Source organism: Zootoca vivipara, chromosome 7 (assembly GCF_963506605.1).
Source record: "Zootoca vivipara chromosome 7, rZooViv1.1, whole genome shotgun sequence".
Lineage (NCBI taxonomy): Eukaryota > Metazoa > Chordata > Lepidosauria > Squamata > Lacertidae > Zootoca > Zootoca vivipara.
In genome coordinates, this window is record NC_083282.1 from 83,769,554 (window position 1) to 83,785,276 (window position 15,723).

Genomic DNA, 15,723 nt, shown 5'->3' on the forward strand with positions numbered 1-15,723 from the left:
TTTGTGGACCTTAATGTCCTCTGCAGGGCATACCGGGAGAGGCGGTCCCGTAGGTACGAGGGTCCTAAGCCGCATAAAGCTTTAAAAGTCAAAACCAGCATAAGGTGTTACACGGGCAACTCCCAATTTACATGGAGTTTACGTTCCGAGGAGTGCAAGCCTCTGTTAACTCTAGCTGGAAACTGTTTCAGATTGGTTCAGAAATCAGCCAAGCTGCTGCTTAAATTAGGAAGAATTAGCTTGCCTTATTTTGAGGCAATCTGATGTGAGTCATAGAGAGCCTACCCATCGCTAGTTGGAACATATTGTTAGACACATTGGCCAATTAAATGAGAAGAAATAATTTGTATTTCCGCAGTGTGTTCCGTTCCTACATCGCACAGAGAAGGATTCAGTTGTCAAGAATATCAGTGTAATACCCTAAAAAGCTAATGCTATCAAACAAGTATGCAAATGCAGAGTAATATATAATACTCTGCTTAATCACGTGAGACGCGAAGAGATTGCAAGTTTTAGAAGTTGCTTTTGACATCTAATATGAGGAGAATGAAGGAAGAAAAGAATTTCCCCACTTGTGTTTGTAGTTGGATTTTTTAAAGCTCTTTGTTCAACATTGCTGTAGTGGAAGAAGAGGTCAGGAACAGATTTAAGGTGAATCTGAGAAAGGCAGTACAGTATGTGGATAAATGGCCTGGGTTTTCTGTGACGTCTCCATCTTTTACGTAGTGGTATTGTCTCAAAACATAATCCAACGAAAGCAGTTTTGTTCTGTGAATTTGGATATGTATAGCTCTGGTTCCTACCTTTCCCCCCGTTCTGAAATGTTACATAATTTTAAGGCAATTCATTGTAAATTGTAATTTGATTCCAAGTCTTTATTTTAATGTCCTTTCCACATCTAAGTAGGAATCTTTTGTTACTGAGACCCATTAGAGCCACTGGGACAGGCTACATAAGGAGCCCAAGAATTACTAAATTGGCTTAGGCAAGTGGTCCTATCTGCTGATTCTGTCCAACATTCTTTCTACTAATACTGACACACGTGAGTCTTTTGGGACACAATTATGCTCAAGCCTCAGGCTCCCCTCCTCCTCCTCCCACTCAGATCGGTTCCAAAGGAGGAGATTGAAAGTTGCTGCTTTTGATTTTAGCCTCTGATGATTAGAACATTACACCCAAGCCCTAGTTACCGGTAGTTTCAGCTGCTTGGTTTTTTTTAATAAAAAAAAAAGTCAGGATCAAACCATAGTTTGAAAACTTGTTTAAAACAGGAAGCTGGGTGTTTTCAGTCACCTCCTCCTGCAAGTGGAGGGGGAGACAGGAGCCCAAGATTTGAGTAGACTTGCTTACATAACACTAAACCGTGGTTTAGAATTACATCTGAACAAATCCTGCCTCTGGTGTTAGGGAGTGAGATTTTAACTATCCTAACTAATAGCATGCAATAGACTTTAGTTCTCTCTGCAAATCCTTTAAAAAGTGAGTAATGGTACTGCTCACTATAATATGATGTTACGAGTTTCACGGGCTAATTTCAAATCTTGTGAAGGAATATTTCCTCTTAAGACAAAGAATTATATTAATTCTCAAGGGTGGGTGGGTGTGTTTAGTATGACTTTGTTGCTTTGGTTATGCACCTAGAATTACTCATTTTAGAAGTCCCATATTGCAACCACCGAGGAAGTTTCTTTCCTAAGCTCTAAAGCCCTATTTAACCTTAATGGTTTCATCTTTTTCCCCACGCATACATTTTTATTTTTCATTTCTTTTGCCTTCCAAGTTCCATCTACTTTGTTGTTGTTTTTTAAGGCACGTGTATGTGAATATTCTAGGCTTTAGTTATAACATTACGATTATCATTATGCATCATTATTCACATGCATAACATGGGAATAGGAGTCCAACCACATCGGGGGGGAGGGCACAGGTTCCCCACACCTGACATAATTGCACATAAATCCCACCCTCCTGCTTAAGCTCCAATCGAAGGGTTGTTAGTGTATATAAAGAAGTTGCTGCTTACCTCTTTTCATTTTGGATTATACTTACAAGGTATTCCAGATTTCTGCCTTCTGTCTGCAGGGGAAGTACCTGACCATTTTGAAACCCAAACATCTTATCTATTTGTACTAGTAATTGAAGCTTGCGTTTTGCACATTCCTGGCTGCTGCCGTAGTGGGAGATTCCCCCCCCCCAATAAGGGATGATTCAATTATGCAAAGTAGCAATAAAAACTCCACCACCCCGTATGCAGCTTATTCTGTGTTGGAGCACCCTCCTCTATTATTAGGGAAATAGCATGCCTTCAGTTGTGAAAGAGTATCTCAGGCTGCATGTGTACCTTTCAGCCATCTTTTTTTCTTTTTCTTTACTTTTTAAAAAAGTAATCAGTGCGGTTACTTTAGTAGACACCAAATTCATCATTCTATGTCATGTGGAAATATCCTAAAATGTGTGCCACGCTAAGTGAGGGAGACCCACAATGGGGTGAGATAATACTGCAGTTTGGCTTTATTTATAGTTTATACTTCGATCTCATGGCTATTTTAATACAACTCTGTGATGTGGATGATGTGTCTTTGGCCCTCTGCTGGATGACACCGATAAATACATATTCCTGTTACTTTAACAGCCTACTTTTAAAATACCGTGTGCTTTCCCCAACGTATAAAGAAAATCAAAATATGAAAGAAAATCAAGAATAAAAATATTTAATGGAACCTCAAGAAACACCTGGAAACAATAGTAGATTATAAAAGAATGTTAGCAATGGCTATTATGCAGTTTTACTAATGCAGATCATTTCTCTTCTCTAGTTTTCTAGACAAGATTGACATAGTCAAGCAAAATGAATACACACCGTCTGACCAGGTGAGTAAAACAGCTTGTGAGAAAACAAGTTGGCACATTTGTTTAAACATTTATGCTCTGCCTTTCAGGAACGTCCTCTACAAAGCACCTTACAACATCAAATAAAACCCAGCTCTGCCTGACAGTAGACTATAAAAATGCAAAATACCAGTACAGCTAAATAATAGAGCCACTTTTTTAAAGGCATATAGAAATAGAAAAGAAAACATAATGCAGATCATAAGGACAATATAGAATTGAAAACTGCAGAAATAAAATAGACTAATTTGGGAAGAACCGGGGGGGGGGGGTCTCATACATACACAGCCTAAATGCCAACCAACCCTTTGATAGTGCTGCTCATTCTTTTCTCCCCCCAACAGAATACTGTCCTATCTGTCATTAAGGCTCGTTTTCTTTTCAAGCCCACCACATTGTGGGGAGAGGGCAGGGGACTCCTTATTAGTAACTGGCCTTTCTCCCCCATTTTCTTTAAGGACCTTCTTAGATGCAGAGTTCTGACATCAGGAATATTTGAAACCAAGTTTCAGGTGGACAAAGTAAACTTCCAGTAAGTATCGCTAAACATGGCACTCAAATTCAGACTTGATTAAGCTAAGCTATTCAACCATATTTATCATGTGATAAGTTGAGAAAATCTTGTGTAAGTACAGTGGGACAAGTGTTTTGGATAGAATCCTCTAGATTGGATTGCAAAAAGATTCATGTATTTTTACTACAACAACAACATGCACCAATTGTTTAATCAAGTTTCAACTTGTAAAAGTGATAATTGGAAGAGTACCTTTTGATTAACATTCTACTAAGGCCTTTGTATAAGTTGTCAGAGCCTGCAGAGCTCCACATAATTTTGGTGGACCCTAGTTGAGAGGGAAGGATCTAAAGTCCCTTCACCGAATGTGTCGAATAGCACTGCTTCGCTGGCTCAGACACTCAGTTTAAATAAGAGAAGCTCTAATGGATCACTCACACTTTTATTTTCCTTTCTAGCATGTTTGATGTTGGTGGGCAAAGAGATGAACGCCGAAAATGGATCCAGTGTTTTAATGGTAAGATTGAAAATGCATCATACAAGCTACGTAGTGAATATTTTGTCTTGGCAATGTTATCTTCTCCAGCTCCGTTAACATTTTGTCCTTCCGATCTTTTGTGCCCTCGTGCAACCCCTTTGCATTTACATTCTGACCTCCCACATGTGCCTAGAAGATCTTACATGTTGTCTGCTTCTCCATTCTCCCCCATGCTCTACCATTCCTTTCCACCAGAAAGAGATTAGAGCACAGAGAAGGCTTTGCAAAGGTTTTAAGGTGTTACGGATTGTTTTGTTTTTGTTTCTTTTAGATGTGACTGCTATCATATTTGTGGTGGCCAGCAGTAGCTACAATATGGTTATACGGGAGGACAATCAGACCAACCGGCTTCAAGAAGCATTAAACCTTTTCAAGAGTATCTGGAACAACAGGTCCGTCTCTTCAGATCTGATCAGTCGTACCCTTAATTAGCAACGCTATACAGTATTATAATTGAGTTGTGACAGCAAAAATATTGTGTAGGGTGCTAAAATGGTGTCAATATAAAATAGAGGAGTTTATGTGTTTATTTAGTGAAATAGATCATACTAGTGAGAAGTATTTGAGGCAAGTAGGAAAACTTTTGGGAATGCAGGTGGGGAGCATTTCGTACAGGGGTTCTATTCCTGGCCCCCGGATGCATCAGTGGCATGCATATAAAAGTGCCACGCCCCCATTATTTCACCCATTTCTCTTTCTTCTGGGTACAAAAGGACCCCGGCGATAGTGATCCCATGTCAGTTGGATGCGCCTAAAATGTTCACTGCCTGTATAGTTTCCAGATAATGCGCGGGTACTGTTGCCATGGTTTATACTACTTTATTTCGTTTGGCCACAGCTTTTAACAGTACATTGGTTTTCATTTTCTGTAGGTGGCTACGGACCATTTCAGTAATTCTTTTCCTGAACAAGCAGGATTTGCTAGCAGAGAAGGTTTTGGCAGGGAAATCTAAGATTGAAGACTACTTTCCAGAATTCGCTCGCTACACTACACCAGATGATGGTAAGAAACTCGACATTCTGCACAGCCCTAATAGCAAAATAGACTCTCTAGCATTCAGTTATCTTAGACTGGGGAATGAGGGTCAGGAGAAGGAAGGAAGTTCTGCATTAGTGATGAATTTTGTTCTGTAAGTCTTATGTGGTAGACAACACATGCTTGGTATTTTTAATCTATTAATTTTTTGTAAAATGTCAGATTATGCAAGATATGTCTCCTGTTTGATGCACAACTGTACACGATTATTAAATGTTATCTTATTTCTTTGATACAACTGCCTTTCGCCTCCAATCAGGCCGGTTGCAGTTCAAACAAGGTGAATGCTTTATCTGGTTAAAATAATGCCAATGATACCTTATATTGAAGAGTTTTCAGATAGTGGGTTGCATCTAGCCAAGTCATTTTGCAAGTGAAATGACTTCTACTCGCTCAACAGAAGTTCCTCTCCCCACCCCCACCCCCAACCTCCTACCCCATTCTGTTCTGCGCAGTAACTTAGTTGCATTCAGCCCAATAGATTTTAGATCAGCCTTTCTCAACCTGGTGCCCTCCAAATGTATTGGTCTGCAACTCCCATCAGCCTCAGCAAACATGGTTGGGAGTTGTAGTCCAAAAGCATTTGGAAGCCACTGAGGAGGAGGAGACAGTTTTAGATGACAGTGCATAAATTATAAGAGCTTGGATCCAAAGATGTCCTTTCATTATCTGAAAGCCTCTTCTACTTGTGAAAGGGCTGTTTACAACCTTGTGAAGGACTGTGGCTTGGCAAAAGTGATCCCAAATCCCAATAAGTCCTTCCATTTTTGCAGACTCCTGACCAAGATTTGCGCAATGTACTTTCAATTCCCTTTTATGGCCCACTAGAGTCTACATGCTACATCCTATAACTTCCTTATTCACGGTGTTTCTTGTGCTATAATGCAAACCCTGCAATATTGTGGTTGCACACTCTGGAGAAGCATTCCACTAGCGCTAAGCTATTGCTTCCTTTCACTTCTTTGGATCCAAGCCAAGATATTTATATGAATTCCTATTTTAAGATAATTTTGTTGTTTTTTTTAAATTGAGCAGCAATACCGGAACCTGGTGAGGATCCTAGAGTTACAAGGGCCAAGTATTTTATTAGAGATGAATTTCTTGTAAGTATGCTTTCCTCAGTATTCCTATCTTCCCCCGACTGCACCCTCCTTTGCTTTTAAATGCAATCTATTCTGGTACAGGCGACTCCCCATTTACGTGGGGGTTACGTTCCCAGGTACCATGCATGTACGTGAAATTGTGTATCGTGGGGAACACCATCTGAAAAGCCTGTGAACACACTCTAAACCTCTAGGAACCCCTTTTAAAAACCAGCAAAATCTCTGGGGTTGCTAGCCATTTTTGCCTTCACTTTTCACTCCATTTTTGCAGTTTTAGTTCTCTTTTCAGGCTGTTTTGCCGTTTTCACTGTGCAAATCAAACGCGTGCAACTGAGGAGTCACCTGCATTTAGAGCTGCATGTCTTTTTTTTTTCATTTGCATGATCAGCTGCTTGGATTAGTGGCATTATTATTATTTACAAGCAGCAGTGGAGGAGAAGGAAGTCTAGAGGTTGCATCCCATCACCTTCTGTGATGTTGCAAGAGATATGGGTGCATTCCCCCTCTCATTGTGTGCTTTCAGTGGCAAAAGTCTTGGGCTTACCCTGCTATCATCTTTCCCTCACGTAATCTTATGTATGGGGCAGAATTTGTTTCGTTTGCTTTTCACAGCGGAACTACCCCGGGCACACTTGCAGATTCTGCCATGCATTTTCAGTGTGTGCTTGTTTGTTTGTTTGTTTAATACATAAAGATGCACGCAAATATGTATTTCACTGGTGAACGTATCAAAATGTGTATTTTACTTGGGAGGGGGAGCGAGGTGCACAAAACGCATGCAGGGGAACAAAATGTGATGCAGTGGCCAACAACCGAGTTGCAGCAAGACCGAAATGGATGGATTTAGCTGTGCAGCTCATCAGTAGCATAATCCCATTCTGGAACTGTACATCTACAGTGCAGTCTTAAGGTTTGAAGAGAGGTGGTGGAAGGGTGCAACTACAGGAATTTCTTCTACCTTACCCTGTGCTTCTCTGGGTTCTTGCTGGCAGGGCAGAAGAGATGGTAAAAGCAGTGCTCTTGCTTTTTCTGAGCGGGAGAGAAGTAGGCCAGTTAACGTGATTTTCTCCTTGGGTCTGGTGCATTGTCAGGGGGCGGGGAAGGTCATGAATCCTTTGGACTAGTGTCTTTCCTTGGTCCACCTCCAGCATGCCTCTGTAAGGACCAGGGGCTGTGTACATTATGGCAGGGAGCGGGCAATCCAACATCACCTCTACTTGAGGTCAGAGCTCTCTCTTTTAGCCTGGAAGGAGCAGGTCCAGTGCTTCTTTTGACCACCAGGACACACTCCCGAGGGCAATGGGATCGGTGTATTGGTTTTGCTAAATAATGATTTTGTGTCAGTGATCATTAAGTGACACAGAAGAATGTCAGTTTAGAAAAAAGTGTCCTTTCCCTACCTGGATACTAGCAGGTTTTGAAAGAAAATTGCACATTTTGTACAGTAGTGAATTATCAGCCTGACTTTTTGGTAATTGCAAATAATTAGCATCTTTGTAAGTTTTCCTGCCACTTATTCCAACATAGTTCTGTTCTCTTCGACATTTTGCTATGGAAATTGAATTCTTGGAGCCGGGGGTGTTGGGGGGGGGGCGGAGATAAGGCACTATCAGGAACAGTTCTCATTAACCCTGCTCCACGACCTCTCATGCTTTTGACATACATACTGTGTGTTTGTCACTCTTGCAGAGAATCAGCACAGCAAGTGGAGATGGAAGACACTACTGCTACCCTCACTTCACCTGTGCAGTGGATACAGAAAACATCCGGAGGGTTTTCAATGACTGTCGGGACATTATCCAACGGATGCACCTTCGTCAATATGAGTTATTGTGATGGAGAGCACTTTTTCTCTGTTTTGGACTCCTTATTCCTTATTAAAAAGAAAAAAAAACCTTGCCCAGATAGGGTGGAAGAAAAACTGTTGCAATCTCCCTCTGATTTGCATCCCTCAACCTTTTCTCCTTGCTGGACAAATAGCAGCACTTCTAAGCTTGCTTGTTTCACCCCCTTGGAACAGTTTGAGACGGCCCATGAAATGTAAAAGGCCATTTCTGCGGGCGGGGGGGCGTTTTTTCTCTTAACACTGTCATTAACAAAATAATAATAATAAATAATAATAATAATAATAATAAATAACACCCTGAAAGTGGAACACCTGAGAGGATTTGGGATTAAAGTTAAATATTAAAAAAACAAAAAGAGAATATGGGAGAGAGAACTTTAGGTAATTCGCACTGTTGTGGGCATAATCCTATATCCCATGATTTCAACTTTGTTATCCATTCACTGCATCAGACTCAAGAAGGTGCCAAGTCACAGACCAAGTTGAAAGGATAGGCGCTTGAGTTTGGTTCTCTGCCTCTGAATGTGACTTGTGAGCGGAAATACTGACAATTCTACAGCAGATCTAGACAGTAGAAAACCAACTGCTACCTTCAGAAAGGTGTTGTTGAACCATGGCGGTCCTATGGTGACCAGGGACATTGCTAAATGAACTGCATTATGGCCTGTGATTGCAGAAAGAGTTAACCACACACTGTTTTTTCAGTTTGTCCACTGATGATCCTGTTTGCTATATACATATATATATATACATATATATATAAATCATTATCTGGACTGTCGTCCTCACAATCTCCCCTTCTTTCTCTCTCCCCTTCTCCTTCTATTGCCTTCCCATAACCTCTCTTCCCAATTTTTATTTTACTGCTGGATTATTATTCTTGTACAGACTGTAAAATGTATTATTTTGTACAACTTTATTGAAAAAAAAATAACTTGTAGAAGATCTTTGTGCCTTGATTATGGCTGTACCCGTGCAATGAGCTAAGATGTAAGTATGTTTGATTGCGCTGTACAGCTTTGTCAACCCTATCTGCAGCAGTTGCTCAAGGTAGGGAAAATTTATCTGTAGTTTAGGGTTTTTTCTGGTTTATAAAAGGAGGAGGAGAAAAAATACTGTTTAGTATATAAAAAAAAAGTACAAATCGTGCAAACGTAACCACTTTAAAAGTGAGGTCTACAACAAGTGACCAGATATTGCAGCATCATGCTTTTTAATTTTTAGCTTTAACTCATTTAAATCTCTATCCAAATGCAAAACATGGCTTGTTTCTACATAAACCAAATTTTGCTACAAATTATAAATGTTAGTCTTTGTCATTCATAGTCTTTTTTTGTGCAAAAGGACAAAAACAGAACAAAAAAAGCAAACACACAGAAATTGCACAGGCCTGGTGGCCGTCTCTGTGCCAGGTCACCTGCTTTTCCACCGCCACTATTTCTGCGTGGGCATAAGACTCCCATAATTGCAACGTAATTACCTTGCCCCTGGATTCGGCCACTTGATTTCCGTTTCAAACGACATTTTATTTCTCTTTTAATAAAGAGAGACTTTAAATTTTTGTTTTATATTAACTATATAAGTAGCTTAAAGTTGAAGAGTGTGGATTTTTTTTCTTAAACTTGAATAATTTATGCAAATCATATGCTTAGAACAACATGTGGTACAGTTTTTTTAACAAAGAGCAAAAATCACTGTAGCAATAAGAAAGCATGTAATTTTAGTAACTACACCGCTTTATATTTTATACTTAGGTGTTTTAGGTGTTTTATGTCTTTGTGTGCGTATTACTTTTTCATGTGTCTGAACCTACATGTACAAATTTGTACAAAGTCTAAAATTACCGCTGTAATAACACATCTAGATCAACTACATTAACTCAAGCCACCCCCTTTGCCCCACCCTGAAAAATGGGGCGAGGGGGGGGAAACTAGATTCCAATACATCGATTATTTTTTTAATTGCCTTTTTTTACACGTTGGCTTATTTTACAACCATCAGACATGACATTAGTTTCTCTCTTGGGAAGAAGTCCCACTTTAGAAGCTGTGCTGTGGCCAATAATTCCTGCAAGTGCCAGAAACATTAACATTAAGAACCACAGGTGTTCAGGATCGTGACAAGGACAGGTGTAATTAATTCTCGTAGTGGGGGTATGGGAAATTCCCTGTCTCCTTTAATATACGCAGAACAGGTCTGAACCATTCACCCAGGTAGAACAGAAACAATTGCATTGTTCACTGCAAAACACACACACACACTTCAATGCTGTGAAAGTGAGGGATGGGGGGGACAAGCACATGCCATTGAGACTTTCTTTCCGGTTCCCATTGCTGCAGTGTCCAAGGCCGATGAGAGCCAAGCCCCGCCTGATTTTTTTAAAAAAAACTACCGGTAGCTTGCCTCGTCAGATGTGTGGACTGCAGTTGGAAGCCCTAGCTGTGTCTGCAATTCCCTCAGGCTCCCATAATAGCTCCTTTGGATAGCAGCCTGGGCCTGCAGTGTAGCCAATTCAAATTTAGCAGGCGGTCCGTTTTAAGGTTCTAGGATGAGCTGCCTTGCGATCCGTTGCAAAGCCTGTTCCAGAAACACACCTTTGCCAGTATAAGACTTAGCTAGTGCCTGATGGAATTTCATAGAGCAGAACACACACACACACACACACACACACTTTAAAATGTGAGCCTTAATTTTTGCTATAAAAGTTTTTTAAAAAATAATCTAAGTTTAGTGCCAAACCTATATTTATTACCTCTTAAATCTGGGGGTGGGGGTGGGGGTGGGAGAGATAATACAATAAACAAATCAATAAGGATAGAAACCCTTTGCAAAGAAAGAACTGAGAAAAACAAAAGCATCGCCTTTTATTAAACAGTTGCAAAGACCCCCTTCCATTGGTGAAGAGATTAAGCAAGTATATGTAACAAAGGGTGCGTGTGCATGCCGTACACGGGCACACGCCATTTAAAATACACCACCTATAAAGCTTTATATGAATGGAAATGTTTGAGATCCTTTTTTTAAGTTGGGTGGGTGAAGGGAGTGTTTTGGAACCAGTTTCGGCTGCACATGAATGGAGAGTGGTGTGTGTGTGTGTGTGTGTGTGTGTGTGTGTGTGTGTGTCATCTCAGTATTGCCTCTGTTAGTCTGTCTCTTATGTTTTCGCAGTTTGGTGGTCTGGTAAATGCAAGTCTTATTTTAACAGCTTCTTCTCTTTGTTTTGTTTTTATTTTTAATACAAAAAACCCATAAAGCTTTGATGCTTGCTGTTTAATTCTGTGTTTTCTTCTGTCTCTAATTTAGCTGACTTAATTTTGCAGTTGTTTGAACCATTCCAATCTAATGCTCATCTTTCCCTTGGACTTTATTTTTCTATTTATTTGTTGGAGCCTCCTGTTCAAATAATAATCGGGATTGAGAATTCTGGATTTGCATCTGTCACCTGCTTCAGGAATTTCTGGCTTCTTACAACCAATATGTATTTTCTTCCCCAAGTATTCATTGCGACTCTCAGAAATACAATTACTACCACTTCTCTCAATAAAGCCAACTCAGTGTCTTAGGGACACATGTCTATTGACCAAGATGTGTCACAAATTCCACTGTGAAGCCAAAATGAAAGTCTATAAATTCTCCCACACTAGATTTTTGCTATTAACCATGCTTGGTTGGCCCTTTTAAAGGATTTCTACTGTGGAGAAATATTTTGGTTTGTTGAAGTTATGCAACTCTTCCATTGGGTAAGCTCAGGGTTTTTTAAATTACCAATTGAAGATAATGTTTGAGGAGGGTTTTCTTTTGCAAGTGTGTTAACTCCAAAACATTTGGATTTAAAAAAATAACCCATGGCATGCTGGTCTCCTGCATTTAGTCTGAATACTTTAGGTATTTTGTACAAATGAATAATAAATTGTAGAGAGAGTATGGTTTTCAAAACAAGACTCTGTGCTGTAGAAATAACATTCTAACCATTTTTATTTAGCAAAACGAGTTTTAGGGCGCTAAGTGTTTCCAGGAATCAATGGTGCTGTTTCGCCACTTTATTATACTAATGGGAATATGCTAGGAATGAAAGAGCACTGAGACCTGATTGAGTTACTTCCCAAAATATTTTACCATACTTGCACCACACTCTGGATCATGTTTTTTCCCCCAGGAACATATCATTGATAGTGTGATATTTTGTGTTTTTCTTGGTTTATTCCTCATGGCAAAGCCATTGGACCCAATCCATGTATCTCCTTGGCAGGGTGGAGACTACTTTTGCGTGGTCTGATCCTATATGGCTCCAGTAAAGCTATAAAAATGAAAGGCAAAATGGCATAGGTGTACTGATAGTTAATGGTTTTTATTGGTTGTTGGAGCAACTCTGAACCAGATCCATGGGCCCATGGCTTCTGCACCATAAAGGTAAGTTATTGATCATGATGCATGGCTTCTCCATGAGGGTGGTAAAAAAAAAGCGCCCACTTAATCATTATCTGTACCCCACATAGTTCCTCTTTTCATGCAATGCCCCCCCAAATGTCATACAAAAGCAGCAGCTTTTGTTGCAAAGGTAAAATACCAGTACAGTCGTACCTCAGAAGTCGAATGCCTTGCAACCCAAACGTTTTGGCTCCCAAATGCCACAAACCCAGAGGTGAGTGTTCCGGTTTGCAAAAGTTCTTTGGAAGCCGAACATCCGATGTGGGTTCTGTGGCTTGCAGTTGGCTTCCGGAGCTTACGGAATGAATTCCGTTCGACTTCCGAGGTATGACTGTATTTCATCAGGCCTTTCAAATCAGGAAAATCATTCATCGATATTTTTTAAAAGGGAACATAATTCTATCAAGCATTTATATGAAGTAAAATACTCCATTTGATCAAATTTACATTAAAGGTTAAAGCACATTTTTAAAAGCCGGAAATGCAGTTAAAGTAATACTGTCTAAAAAGCAGTCTGTTAATACATTCAGTAATACATTTTTTAGAAGTCAACAAAGGGGGGATATGTGCATCAGATTTTTGAGAGAACCTGGTTCCACAGTTAAAACATTGTTCCATAAGGTGGGATCCTGTTCTACCTCCCATATAAGCACAGCAATTGAAGGAGGAATCCTAAGCAGGGCCTTCACTGTTGGCGATTGGTTCTGTACTACTGGGTGTAATGACAAAAACAGACTTCCATGGTTGTGTTTTCCTTGCCACCCCCAAGCATGCATTGAATGCTATGATTGCAACATAAGTGCAGAGTCTTCTCAAGCACTCTGACCTTGCCACATAATACAGACAAGTATCCTAACAGTTTTAATCTTAATCATCCATTTTCCATGTGGTTTGGGCAACGCACTGTAGAAACAGATAAAAGAATATGGCTTACAAAAGGCCTCAATTTGAAACCACAGATAAAAACAACAGTGGCAGCAGACAGTAAGAAAACAATAGAGAAGATAAAAGATACAACGAATACAGATCACTCAGTTAAATGCCTTGGGAAATAATTATGATCTTGGAAGTATGTCAGTATTGATGCTTCCCTAACCCACGTACGAAAGGATTCTCCAGATGGGGTGAAGAATGGGGTTTTTTTGGGGGGGTGTTTGTCACCACAAGGTAATGTTTGCAAACATCTGTTGGTGATGTTCCATGGAGAAGCTACTCTTTTTAACAGGTTCGTCCATTGGCCAAGTCAGGTTGCTTAGTGCTCCTGCCAAATTAATGCTGCAGGCATTGACAGGAGTGATTCCATGCGGATCTCCACACAAGGTAGTTTCAAAAACTAACTTGAGGACCTAGAGGGGATTGTATTCTGGTGCTTCCCTCTTCAGAGTTAATACTCTGAACGTCTGTAACAAATTATGTGTAATTGAAACTACAGTAGCAGTTTCTGCTGCCATATCCACCATCTGCTTAACACAGTCACTGCTCTGCACACCAACAAAACAGCTTAATTCTGACCCTACTGGCATCTGAAATCAGAATTGTAACCATCCTGTGCACAATTATTGGGGAAGAAGTCCCATTTGAGTAAACCTCTTGGATGAGGCATTGGACCGGGCATGTCTGCATTACCTCATGTTGCATGCATGGTCCTCTTAAACCTTTGTTTTGGAAGGAAAAATTAGTACCGGGCTACCAAGTGGCGCTGTGGGTTAAACCACAGAGCCTAGGGTTTGTCAATCAGAAGGTCGGCGGTTCAAATCCCTGCAACGGGGTGAGCTCCTGTTGCTCGGTCCCAGCTCCTGCCCACCTAGCAGTTCGAAAGCACATCATAGTGCAAGTAGATAAATAGGTACCGCTCCGGCGGGAAGGTAAACGGCGTTTCCATGCACTGCTCTGGTTCGCCAGAAGCAGCTTTGTCATGCTGGCCACATGACCTGGAAGCTGTATGCCGGCTCCCTCGGCCAATAACGCGAGATGAGTGCCACAACCCCAGAGTCGGTCACGACTGGACCTAATGGTCGGGTCCCTTTACCTTTACCAAGAATACTACTTCAATGCTGCATGCATCAGAGTTGTTTCTGGGTGCCAAGCCTTGGAAATAATCCAGCAAAAAAAATGCTATTGAATGCATTTGTCAAGCAGAGCCACACACTGAAAGAGAACTGCTAGTAACAATTCAATATTTGCATTCCTCCTTTCTGTTTAACAAGTATCCAAGGTGGCTAATAAAATGTATAAAATCCCCAAACAGTAAAATATGTCGAAAGAACGGTAAAAAACACCCAGAATTAAATATGGCAGAAGTTAAATTATAGAACAACAATAATAAGTTGGGATATATCCCTTTCATATTTGATCCACCCCCAAAGGCCCTCTAGAAATAAAAAATGTTTTCATGAGTTGATGAAAGGCAAAAGAGTTGAGGTATGGGGGGAAAGAGCGTGGGGTACAAGTGAATGTCTTGTTTTATGTGCCTGCATATATCTTTTTCAATTGCAGGGGAACACCAAGTAAGGTCTCAGTCACTTACCTGAATGAATGGGTAGTTGGAGGAGGTTCTTGAGATAACCTGGTGCAAGGGAGCTCAGAAATAAATTGGAAATGAGTTAAGAATGGTGGAATTCTATGTCCCACATAGCAAGTCCCGGTATAATAGTCAAGCAGCTGCACTTTGCAGCAGTTGATGCTTCTGAACACTTCAGGGCAATCTTACAGTGGTACCTTGGTTTACGAACTTAATCCATTCTGGAAGTCTGTTCTTAAACTGAGGCGCGCTTTCCCTAATGAGGCCTGCCACTGCCAGTGCCCTTCCACCGTTTGGCTTCCGTTCTTAGACCGAGGTAAAGTTCGCAAACGGGGACACTACTTCCGGTTTTGCAGAGTTCGTAAACCGAATAGTTCGTAAACAGGGCTGTTCTTAAACCGAGGTACCGCTGTAGAGTGTTTTACTGTCCTCTAAGCTCAGTGTCACAAAGACCACGAGTGGCCACCGGAAGATCAGAAGTGGGAGCAATTGGCTTGAGATGCAGACAGAACTGTTTGCCCATTAACAAGCACATGTATAAACATGTTTTTAATGTACACCTTCCTTGGTTCACTTGGGTATTACATCAGATACAGGGTATAAAAATCTTGAAAGCTGGTGTATTTCTGGTGCTTACTGCCATGTTGATTTTTCTTAAAAGAAAAAGGGCATGTGTGTTATATGCAAACATTTATTGAAACATCCAGGAATATATATATATATATATATATATATATATATATATATATATATATATATACACACACACACACACACACACACACACACACACACATATGCATATACACACACACACACAGAGCTGCCAAGTTTTCCCTTTTCTCGCG

At 40.5% G+C, this 15,723-nt stretch overlaps 1 protein-coding gene across 4 annotated transcripts in view; it reads left to right on the forward strand.

Annotated features, from left to right (window-relative positions):
* Window positions 1-11,184, forward strand: part of GNAS (GNAS complex locus) — a 185,438-nt gene extending 174,254 nt beyond the window's left edge. For 2 of the 4 annotated variants that reach the window (XM_035123345.2, XM_035123348.2), the window contains exons 6-12: window positions 2,817-2,871; window positions 3,348-3,421; window positions 3,862-3,920; window positions 4,213-4,333; window positions 4,814-4,944; window positions 6,010-6,080; window positions 7,770-11,184. In XM_035123345.2, the coding sequence (XP_034979236.1) occupies window positions 2,817-2,871; window positions 3,348-3,421; window positions 3,862-3,920; window positions 4,213-4,333; window positions 4,814-4,944; window positions 6,010-6,080; window positions 7,770-7,916 (658 nt within the window). In that variant the 3' untranslated portion in view covers window positions 7,917-11,184. The remainder of the gene's footprint in view (window positions 1-2,816; window positions 2,872-3,347; window positions 3,422-3,861; window positions 3,921-4,212; window positions 4,334-4,813; window positions 4,945-6,009; window positions 6,081-7,769) is intronic. The other 2 variants (XM_035123346.2, XM_035123349.2) reach the window with 1 other exon arrangement.
* The last annotated feature ends 4,539 nt before the right edge of the window (window positions 11,185-15,723 follow it).